The 11140-nt window shown below is 52.8% G+C and overlaps 4 protein-coding genes across 4 annotated transcripts; 1 reads left to right on the top strand and 3 right to left on the bottom strand.

Annotated features, from left to right (window-relative positions):
• Positions 1-1056: 1056 nt before the first annotated feature.
• GLOTRDRAFT_131996 (uncharacterized protein) lies at positions 1057-1386 on the bottom strand (the record flags this gene model as incomplete). The annotated part of the gene is made up of 1 exon (XM_007870829.1): positions 1057-1386. The coding sequence occupies one exon, from the start codon at positions 1384-1386 to the stop codon at positions 1057-1059; it is 330 nt and encodes a 109-aa protein (XP_007869020.1).
• Positions 1387-2742: 1356 nt separating this feature from the next.
• On the top strand, positions 2743-3757 carry GLOTRDRAFT_140390 (NAD P-binding protein; the record flags this gene model as incomplete). Its single annotated transcript, XM_007870828.1, has 3 exons — positions 2743-3029; positions 3094-3276; positions 3340-3757. The coding sequence occupies 3 exons, from the start codon at positions 2743-2745 to the stop codon at positions 3755-3757; spliced, it is 888 nt and encodes a 295-aa protein (XP_007869019.1).
• GLOTRDRAFT_79921 (uncharacterized protein) lies at positions 3565-6430 on the bottom strand. Its single transcript, XM_007870827.1, has 6 exons — positions 5406-6430; positions 4937-5354; positions 4733-4888; positions 4029-4682; positions 3870-3975; positions 3565-3817 (listed from the first exon to the last, which is right to left on the bottom strand). The coding sequence occupies exons 1-6, from the start codon at positions 6289-6291 to the stop codon at positions 3791-3793; spliced, it is 2247 nt and encodes a 748-aa protein (XP_007869018.1). The 5' UTR covers positions 6292-6430; the 3' UTR covers positions 3565-3790.
• A 292-nt stretch (positions 6431-6722) lies between these two features.
• On the bottom strand, positions 6723-8872 carry GLOTRDRAFT_131993 (uncharacterized protein; the record flags this gene model as incomplete). Its single annotated transcript, XM_007870826.1, has 11 exons — positions 6723-6910; positions 6971-7113; positions 7171-7346; positions 7396-7597; positions 7647-7776; positions 7829-7919; positions 7976-8059; positions 8110-8136; positions 8189-8449; positions 8503-8513; positions 8791-8872. 11 exons carry the CDS (start codon positions 8870-8872, stop codon positions 6723-6725), a joined length of 1395 nt encoding a protein of 464 aa, XP_007869017.1.
• Positions 8873-11140: the final 2268 nt, after the last annotated feature.

The following is an 11140-nucleotide window of genomic DNA, read 5'->3' as shown; positions in this document are numbered from 1 at the left end:
CGATCTCGTAGCTCATCAAGGTAGATAGCAGGCTCTCCCTCAATTACTGATCGCACGAAGTTCATATCCTGCATGTCCAGAGTGCGCGGCCGGCCTCGAGGTCTAGCATTCGGGTTGATGACTGTGCCGTATTCCGTGTACTAGTAGAGTCGGAGAACTTCGAAGACTGTGCTTATGCTGCATCCCGCAAGCTCAGAAATCACTCAGAGTGTCTTGTTTTGCTCATGGCGCCAGACAATGATACGTTCACGTAGTTGTCGAGTGAGGTGAACCATGGTACCAGCCAGTCGATACTTCAAGTTCGAGACGTCGATGAATGCTATCTGACAGTCACGCAGTCACAAGAAGCCATCTCGCATTACTGCATATGGGTATATTTGGCTCGAACAAACAATGCTCACGGAAACCCGATTTTCGGTTTCATATGCAAACGACTGTATCGGGAGCTTTTGTCACGGCAGGATGATTCGCTGCCAGCATTTGCAATTGCGCGAGTCACTTTCGTGAATGTATTAAGTGCACGAGAGGCGACTGTAGCCGTGGCCAACGTCCTTGGGATGAGCGGATCGTCCCCCTTGTCTTCTGCAGCTCAAGTAGAGAGTTCTTATCCAGCTCGAGCTACCGGAAGTCTATATATGCGTGTCGCGACTCGATACCGTACTTCCCGCACCAACTCCGGGCCAGGGTATTGCAAAGTCTGTCGCCCCTGCAACGCGTCCCGGAGGCGAGGAACGGAGGCCGAGCACATGAGGCCGTCCCTATGCCATCTGCCCAAAATGTGGTGCTTGCTTCTGCGAGTGTGCTATACCGACTCTGCTTTCCCAAGAGCGAAGGTTAGTTGTCATGCACCGAGGAATCCCAAGATAACCATGTCAACCGAGCAGAGCTTGTCTGCCCTTCCTCGGATCCTACTCAGGAGGCCAAAGACGTTCAGACCGCTGCCAGAACGTTATGTCATCCGCTCCATGGTTTGGCACTCGTACTATGCTCGCAGTATAGATACGAAGGACCTCCGTCACATACCTGATACGCCCGCAACGCTCATACCCTGCCCTCTTACCAAGTACCGCCCTCAACGGCGCCGCATCCGTCGTAAACCAATCCCGATGCCCCGGCGCCTTGGATGTCGGGCAGGCTTTCCTCCTTCTGTGCGCGTTTCCTCATTGACTGTTGGAGCGGTGAGCACAGTGGTGGGGTGTAATGCGTCTCTCCTTGCGCCTCGCCCGCGCGGACGACAGGCCTGCTTTCCGAAGAGTATGTATACCCACGGGATGCCCACAACGACCCCGACGAACTGTTGTATTGCTGGCGCTGCTGGAATACAGGGTTCTCCAGCTCAAGATCATTCAAGACGCCGAAGGCCTTCCCGAACGTCAGATCGCCCATGATATTCGAAGCCCGAGGAGATGGATTCAGGTCGATCGCGCCCTCGCGGGGGAGAGCAGCCTGACGAGCTCCGGGCCATTGCTCAATGATCCGGGGCTCGTGCTGGGGCTCGCAGAAGATAGGCAGGACCGAGTGCCGCAGGCGACAGGATGCCTGCCTTTTCCGCGAATGCCCCGTCCGAGTCTAGGCGCCTGTGGGCTTGTAGCGCTTTGCCTCGTCAGGTGCGAGGGCGAGGTCCTGGGCCCGTATACCTCTGGTACTGTTTTTGGATGCCACTTTCAAGTTTCCCTTAGTCCCAATGGTGTTGGTGAGATAGACACTCGCGGCGGCTCCAAGTTGCGGGCACGAACGAACTCGCCATACTGATGAGCCTTTCGTGCCTTTTAATCCCCTCTCGTGGACCAAAGGTTAGTCGATCTCCCGAGTGTTCGACCTAAGCCAAGCGATGGAAAACGGTCATACAGATCGACTTGGAACCAAAAGCCCGGCTTTGTATCCCAAACGAGCGACGACTGTGAAGAGAGCAGCCGTAAGCCACGAAGAGCATGTCACTGCGGCTGTTCAACTTAGATATGCCATCCCCAAGAGAGCACTGGGACAAATACGTACGTCGTCACCTTTTCGGGTACGTATTTGTCCCGGTCTCCTCGAATGAAGACTACTCAAAGAGCAGAACCCCCAAGGATTGCAGATAGCAGAAGCCATCGTCAAGGCCAGTAGTCTCGAAGCTGTTAACCAACAGCGTCATCTTTGAAAGGGAGGTTTGGATGGGTGCGATAAATGTTGACGCCCGCTACCGTATTCCCGCTGACGACGTTCCGGTGGATGTTCAACATCAACGTATTCGGACAATAGATATCCGAGCTGCCACAGAAGCGCAAGTTGGATTACCACACCTGCAATCTTGTCGTTTCGAAACTGGTCGATGCCAGTACAGGTTCCCAGCTGACCGCCGCGTGGAGCAATACTCGGAATTCGCATCCCAGTATCGAGAGTCGTGTGAGATGGCATTGGTTGCAAGTTAACATGTATTGAGCATTGATAGTCAATCCCGATCCCAATGTCGACGCGGTGGCTGTGGACGCACAATTGAATGGTACTATGTGCTCTTACCCCAACAGACAGTCCATCTGAACTTTGGAGTGGGCAGTCTACTGCGACTCAGGTATGTACCTCGTATCCTTCAGAGGTCCAGTATCTGGTAAATTATGACGCCGAATGTACTGCTATCTACGGCTTATACTCGGACACCGAGTCGGGTCATCGGACCTCCCATCGCGCTCGAATGAGTGACGTCGTTCTAGCTGGCTATCTCGTTATCAGTCCTTCACGCCTCGAGCTTGAGCTTCACCACCCATGAAGATAGCCGTCACAGGCAGCAGTGGTGGCGTCGGCCGGCGCGTCGTCCTCCTCGCCCTCAAGCAAGGGCACGCCGTCGTGGGCATCGACGCCCACCCACCCCCGCCCGCCCCGCCCACCGAACCAGAGCTCAACTTCACTGCGCACGTCGCCTTCACGTACCACCAGATCGATGTTCGTGAGTACGACCAAGTAGTGGAGGCCCTGCGGGGATGCGACGCCGTCATCCAGCTCGCGGGGCAACCAAATCCCAAGGAAGATGATCCTGCGATCACGCACAATACGTAGGCTCACCAGCTACTCACGCCCATTTCGATGAGCGATATGTACCAACACCTGATCTCACAGGAACGTCGTTATAACGTGGAACGTACTGCAAGCAGCGGCCCAACTCGGCATCAGACGGATCGCGCAAGCGTCTTCCGTCAATGCCATTGGAATGATCTACAACGCGACGAGCCGTTTCCGTCAATTTCCCATAGACGAGTCCCACCCGTGCGAACCCGACGAGCAGTACGGCTTGTCAAAGCTGTGAGTGCGGCATCCCGCAAGAATCGAGTTTACCTATGCCAACTGTAAAAACGCAATCTCCAGCATATGCGAGATGCAGGCAGATACCATCCTCCGCCGATACCCAGAAACCCGCATCGCCTCCCTCCGCCTGCACTGGTCCATCCCCTCCCGCGCCTACCCCGACCGAGTCGAATTCACCGGCAACCCCGAGCGGTCCGCGAAGGACCTCTGGGGCTACGTCCAAGAAGACGAGGGCGCCCGAGCGTTCATGCTTGCGATATCGCCCGAGAACGACGGCAAATGGTCCGGGCACGAGGTATTCCTTATAGCAGCGTCGCAAAGACGGGGCACGCGCGAGCAGGCAGAGTCGCAGGAGTTCAAGGACAGGTATTGGCCTGATGTGCCTGTTAGGGAAGGGTGGAGTCTGAAGGGCAGTATGGGGTTCTTCGACTGTAGCAAGGCCGGCAGGTTACTTGATTGGAGACATGCACCTGAGTAGACACCTTTACATGATATGGTATGTGTGCTGAGGTCAAGACGGATGCAGGAACGTTTGTAACTGAGAACACTATATCAAGAAGTCTCCCGATCAATGACGGCAAGATACGTACGTATTCATCGTAATGATGCAGCACTTCTCTGAGCTGCTTTCTCGAAATATCCGCTCGGAATAATATCTCGTCATCCGTCTTCTTCCCGTCGAAATACTGGTTTATCCTAGTATTTCGCCGTCACCGCCGGGAACAGCTTCACGACAGGCAGATACTCACTGCTCAAACCGTCTTCGCACCGTATAATCCTTCCCTTCCCCCATAGCCGCCAGCCAACACCGTTCTATCGGCCTGGCAGTCCCGGGATCATCTATAAGCGAAGGCTCCTCATCGTTAAAATCAGCATAATCCTCCGGGAACTCCATATCCTCGCCGCAAGCCCCATCGTCCTCTTCCCTCCCCTCGTCCTCGCTGTCCAGCGCCGATCCAGTCAAGTCAGCCGAGTTCAGCACCCGCCGCCGGACGCTCCGCGGCGACATCGACAAGAACGCCGCCGGCGGGGACGCATGCGCCAGCGCGTCCAGCTCGACGTGCACGGGGCCCGAGCCGCCCATCGACCGGCGCCCTGTCCCTGGGATTATCTGCCCCGCGTTCTTGCGGCGGCTCAACCACAGTTCGCGCACCTGCTTCTTCAGCGCGGGCGTGGCGACGACGCGGATGCGCAGGTGCATGGTGACCAGCAGTTCCTTCTTGAGCATCCACTCGACAACGGCGTGATACGCCGGGACGAGCTCCTTGTCGCGCACGACGGCGGCGAAGAAGGTGTTGTCGGTCTGCTGGTACGTGGATCCGGAGATGAGCGAGAGGATCACGGGCAGGGAGGGTATACTCGGCGGGAACTGCTGCGCGAACTCTTGAGTTAGGGTTGTCAGGCTATATGGGGGTGGTGAGATACGCCTTGCGGAAAAGAAGTAATAGCTTACGGCGACTTGAAGCTCGGAGAAATAGTGAAGACTGTCTTGAGCCCTTCGTGGACTACATCGACAACCTTCGCGCGTCTGTGGTAGACCAGCCACCGGACGACCGGGTACACCTGCGTCTCGAGGTCCCAGTCCAGTTCGATTGCCATGTCTGCTAGTCTGCGACCTGTCAAAGCACCGGACCAGCAATTGTTAGAAGGCACTCACTGAAGCCGAACAGAAGCGAGTTCGAGGAATCTCATGAGACTCTGCGCTAGTCTTCTTTCTTCGGAACTTTGATGGGGACCTCGCAGGTTCCCATACAGATCCATCCCCGAGTCATCTTCCCCAAGTAAAAGGAGGGCTTTCCAGGGGGACAAAGTTGGCAGTCTCCAGGCGAACGACATGTCCTTCCCCCAGGCACCCTCGCCCTCCTCCTCGTCACGATCAATGTAATCGAGGTCAGCTTCTTCCTGACTATGGAGGAGCTTATCCAGATAGGGCGGTAGCTGCAGCTCCAACGACAGGTTGTCGATAGAGATTTGCGCGATAGAAGAACCCTTAACTGCTTCGTATATCGTTTTCATGGCAGGAGCGATAGATGACACATCGAGCGCTGCCCTCATGTACTTCATGTACGGTTCACCTGATTATCATGGGTAATTGGACGGGAGATGGTTATATTAAACGGCTTCACCTTTGCGGATGTACTCTTCTTTCAAGGAACCAAGCACATCGCACTCCCGTTCTACGAAGTTTACCGTCACTTGTTGCTGGAACAACACCGCGGTAACTGCGAAAGCGATCTGCTCGTAAATGATGTCAAAATACTTTAGAACATTTCCCGACGCTGAAGATGATGGGTCCGGAAGGTCAAGGACGATGACGAAGTGGAATGTTCGGAGCCATGAATTCTCCCCAGATGTCTCGACCTCCTGCTTCGGCCGTACTCTGGGTGAGTTTGTCGGCGAATCAACCACCGGTGATGTCTCTTTAATTTTAGGATCCCTTCCTCTGGAGCTCAGCTTGGTACGCTGTTCAGCCTTGAAGCGCCAGACTCCATCATCTTCAGTGCAGACGGGATGCCCTATAAAGGCCAGATCGTCGACCACAAGCTCGAACTTCTGGTGGCATAAAGAGCGTTGTGGACAGAGTATCCCTGCGAGGAACTCGGCCGAATACCCGAAGAGGTCATCATAATCTTCTGCGAGAGCAAGGCTTGCCTGAGTTTCTGGATCGTAGCCGCCCTCTTTCACTGGCGAGTTTCTGCCGGAAGCAGGGACAGAGCCTGTCCGGGAGAAGGACGTCGATCGCTTGCGGGAGGAACGGGGCCGTTTCCATTCATAATCGTTGTCCTCAGTTGAAGAGGGCCTGGCGGTTGAGAAGCGGCTTCTGCGTTCGGGAGCACCGAGTTCGATTGCCCTGCAAGGATTGTCCAGCTGCGACAACAATGTTGCTCCTACTGACGGTCTGGGCCTTGCAAGTCTTGGAAGCGATCTGGGAGCTTCAGGCCAATGGTAGACCAGATTTGAGCCCTTCGCGGAGGAGGTGACAAGCAATAACGCCAGTAGTGTCTCCGCCATACATCGACTCAGGTCATGCCAATACAAGTGCACAGGTTACAGGTTACAGCAGTCTGCGAGACGATATTCCAATGACCCTGGCCCTTGTACACCAGATTTCCAGAGGATATTGCTGATCATGAACGATTTACGAACCTGTTGAACTCTGTAGACTGTGGGAACCTCGGAATACAGGTCCCGCCGCGCCACAGTTTAGCGTTCGGAAAACGTCCAACAAGGGACCAATTATTACTGTCTATCTGTACGTGGACGTTCACTAGTGTACGAATAATCAGCTCAGAGCACGGAATCCAGCTACATATGCTACAAGATTGCTGACTACAGAATAGTACCACTGGTTCCCTGGACGAGCCCAGGGCCCAGGGCGATCCGATTAAAGGATAGAAGATATTAAAAGGTGGCACAAGGTGTCCGGACAAAGGTAGCAAGTCTTAGGCACTTCGTTCCATGTCCAGGACTTGACCTATCGCGCTATTCCTGCCATTCAGTGCCAATGTAGAGTACTCCCAGATACGTTTCATCTTGGGTATTGCAGACTTAATGCGTTTCAGAATTCCCGCGATCTGGCCGTGCTGTAAGCCGCAGAGACGGAGGTCTTCGACAGCGCACTTTAGCATCCCTATTGAAAAACAACGGTGAGACTCAACATCACGCCCCTAATAAGCAAGAGTTCACTCACAGACATGGTTCTCATCATCGACAGGGTAACAGTCGGCAGCTTCGAGGTATATCTTAGCTGCCTGTAGACGATGACCTTCCCGCTGTTGCATTGTCGCGTTTTCTAAGACCGAAGCCAATTGCCGGTAATAGAAGGCTTTAGCACTTTTCAGATCCACTTAGTTACTAATCGATACAGGGATGATAAGGAGTGAGACGCACTGAAGGGCACGGCCGCGAGGGTACACGGTGAAAGATGACTCGAATCCTCGATCGTAGTCTTTGATGTTATCCCGAACCAAAGGATGTATCTCCAAGTCGCGAAGGATCTCCTCGGCCGTTTCGTAGAGGACGGTCAGGGACTCTGCTGAGTACTCTCCATAATGATCCACGAATGCCTTCACTCCTGTTCAGCGCTCGCATCAGGGTAGGTATGATCCCACCAACCTTCATGAGACTCTCTAGGTATAACGATCGCACGCCTCGAGTGAACGTATGGGAAAACACCACCCCTTTGTCAGCTTCGGATACATCAGGCCATGTCCGACGACCCCAGTCTAGCGTGTCCAGGGCTCGACCAATGAACTCCGTGGCGAGGCTGTGATCTTGGTGCATCATACCCTCTACGAAGCCTCGAATTATCCAGAGCCTAGTAACTCTGTTATTTTGGCACTCTTTAGAGTCGAGCGTCAGCTTACCGAACAGTCTTGGCTAGTGATGGACGAACAGCATCCCAACCCGATTTCCGCCAGCGCTTGTAAGCTTCCTCCATTACCACTGCCGAGAGTTCAGATGACCGAGCTTGGTACATCTCCGTCTCGAAGGTGACTGACAAACTGTCATTGAAAGTGACCCATGTAAGCCAGCGTAAGTCTCTCACCTAACTGATTGAACTCGGCCAGCCAGCTCGAGTCGTCTATGTAGAAGACACGATCGTCGCGTAAGATACCGCTAACAAGACAGTCCAAGGCCTAGAGAAAGCGCGAGATGCTATCAGGTTGAAGCAGGAGTAAAGAAGATGTCACACATTTGGCATGGCCATATACTCCGCGGGTCCTTCAGCAGCGACTTTGGGCAATAATCGCATAATTCTTACACCTTCGCGAAATTCCTAGCCAAGCATAGGTAAGCAAAAGTTCCCCGTGTGTCAGGAGAACCTACATGACTCGCGCCGCTGATAACCCATGCCTAACATGAGAGTCGGTTTCATTTAATTCTACTGAAGTTGGTGTTCACGTACACTGCTTGCATGCTTCTCAGATCCCAGTCTAGCAAGATCTGGCTGCAGCGCCAAAGCTCTGTCCCAAGGGAAACCTCCTTTGGATACGCTGAGACTGGAGAGAACGATCTTCTTCTTCGCGATGATTTTGTCCCACTCTGATCTCGTACTGCTAAGCCACGACTCGTAATCCTCCCGTTGTCGCAAGGTCAGATTATCCTTGTTCAGAGTGGCAACCGCCCTTTTCCAAGAACTGGTACTGCATGGGAATTTTGCCAGGACCTGCAGGCACGGAATCAGAGAGTATGGACTTCGATTATTGCCACCGAACGTACTATCATTGCAGCTGCGAGACGCGTCCAACCATCAGCAAACGATGGGTCAACTTCAGTTGCCTAACCGATCCAGTTCAGCGCTTTCATTGTACGCGGAGGAATACGACCCACTTTCTTTGCGTCATTCGCAGCGTCAATATATCTGTAAAATGAACACTCTAAATTAGTTACAGCGGAACTGAATACGAGATTCCAAGACTCACCTCTTCATGTTCAAGCAACAGGCCGCCCGGTTTGAATAGAAGACGGCGACCTTACCGTCCAAAGCTATGGCTTCCGTATACTTACGGTACGCTCTTTCATAATCTCCCCGTACATATAATGCATTACCCTCGTTCTTCAAGTACGTCGCAGTCTTTGGGTTCGACATGGTAGTGAACGCCGGGATAGCGTTGGTGACTGGGAGGGGCAATAACACCCTGCATCGCTGACTTCACACCAAGCCTTATATGAACCTGGGACATAAGCTTGACGCTCGAATGGACGTTGCCTTGATGGAGTGTCGAACTCCCGCCTTGGTAGACATTCATTCGACATGCCAGATGCACGTGCCTGAGGATATCGGCATGTTCCGCCTAATGCCGCATCGTTCATTGTATTCGGCCTTGTAGATCTCAGACTCTGCGCGCCTATACGCTGGATGGTTGCAGCGATGCTTGAAGCGGATATCTGAGTGTACCCTCTGCTAAGTTGATTCTTGTGGGAACTATGACACCTCTTGATTATCAAAATGCAATAGAATATTCCTGTCGATAAACCTTGGATGATAGTTAGACAGGCGCAGAGGCCGCCAAGACAGGTCAGCGTCATGTATCTGCTGTCCATTCCGCCCGTCGGGCAAAATTGGACGTGCAGGATTGGGGGATGACAAAGCACGAATGTAGTGTTCCAGTGATATCTGTAGAAGTGGAATCCTTTACGAAATGACCAGATGAGAGAACGTACCCTTCGTTTTCCTCCCCGGTTACTTCAGCAAAAGAGCCGTATCCTGCATCTTGTGTACTTTTAATGGCTAGTAGAACCCTATGGCACAAGCTTACAGGCGGACGAAGTCCAAAAAGCATTTCTCTAGGCACCAGATCTGGCTTAAAGCAGATATTCTGCCCTTGATGCACATCACCGTCATACTATATTCGTGCTGGAAAAGAGTCGTACGTCATCGCCTCGAACCCAGAGCACTCATCTGGATCTATCTTGGATCTTGTGGTGCTGGTACTCTTCTCAGCCGAAGTTCTTGCTTCCCTCGGGGAAGCACAACAGCAAGGGTGTAGTTATCCATGGGTCATCCACAACGCATAAAATCAGAACGGTCAAAAAGTATATAGAGAATGTGCTTGCCCTTACTAGATCTCGTTGGTTGATATTCGATGTGGTGACGATTTGGCTGTCAGATATGGTGGTCATCGCGCCTGTCTTGGATATTCCGCGCGCATGCCTGCCGGTGTGGATTGAGTTGTCACGACGTAGACGATATATAGTAGGTGCGACATAAGCACTAGTCCGGACTTTGTAGTCCCTAGCAGAAAGTTCATATTTGAAGGGGTGCTAACCAAATGCGGAACCGTCATAACATACAGACCAAATGGGCTGTCACAGCTGTTTGCAAAACGATAGAGCCAGTCTGGATTTTCACTCATACAGGCCACTCCAAGGACAAACAACCGCAAAATCACCGGAAACGGTACAGAGAGGCTGAGAGAGCAGTCGGAAGGCAGTCAACTGCCCTTTCGAGACCCTTAGCACCCTGCCTGTTGGTATGTAGTAGTGCACCGTTTACCGGCTTTGGTTAGACTTGGGGCGGCGCCCCACGCACAAAAATACTCAACTGGCTCTATCGTTTTGCAAACAGCTGCGATGACAATTAAAAGCCTGGTACAGTGGTAGATCTTGACCGCGGAGTCGGCTCCGAGTTTGTGACTGGATGACGACATAGGAGGCCAACTGCATACACTGTAATGCATTCCAGGAAGTATCAACTTGCATCCGTATAGCCTACCATCATGCAGCCAGGTCGACCCAAGTGAAGCCTCGATTAATGCACCCAGAGGACAGCTGAAGTGAATAAATTCCTGAGGTCGTCGCCTCCAGGGATGGAGCTGTGAAGAACGAGAGGCCACTGTGTTCGGAGCGCTTCGTTAGGTCCGCGGCTATGGCGTTACCAAATATGGCATTGGGATAATGGGATTCCTACAGTCGTTTGCATATGAAACCGAAAATCGGGTTTCCGTGAGCATTGTTTGTTCGAGCCAAATATACCCATATGCAGTAATGCGAGATGGCTTCTTGTGACTGCGTGACTGTCAGATAGCATTCATCGACGTCTCGAACTTGAAGTATCGACTGGCTGGTACCATGGTTCACCTCACTCGACAACTACGTGAACGTATCATTGTCTGGCGCCATGAGCAAAACAAGACACTCTGAGTGATTTCTGAGCTTGCGGGATGCAGCATAAGCACAGTCTTCGAAGTTCTCCGACTCTACTAGTACACGGAATACGGCACAGTCATCAACCCGAATGCTAGACCTCGAGGCCGGCCGCGCACTCTGGACATGCAGGATATGAACTTCGTGCGATCAGTAATTGAGGGAGAGCCTGCTATCTACCTTGATGAGCTACGAGATCGAGTCTACAACA

The sequence above is a fragment of the Gloeophyllum trabeum genome (genome assembly GCF_000344685.1).
Source record: "Gloeophyllum trabeum ATCC 11539 unplaced genomic scaffold GLOTRscaffold_00012, whole genome shotgun sequence".
Taxonomy (NCBI): domain Eukaryota; kingdom Fungi; phylum Basidiomycota; class Agaricomycetes; order Gloeophyllales; family Gloeophyllaceae; genus Gloeophyllum; species Gloeophyllum trabeum.
The sequence above is the reverse complement of the archived record's forward strand: the minus strand, read 5'-3'. Positions and strand labels throughout refer to the sequence as shown.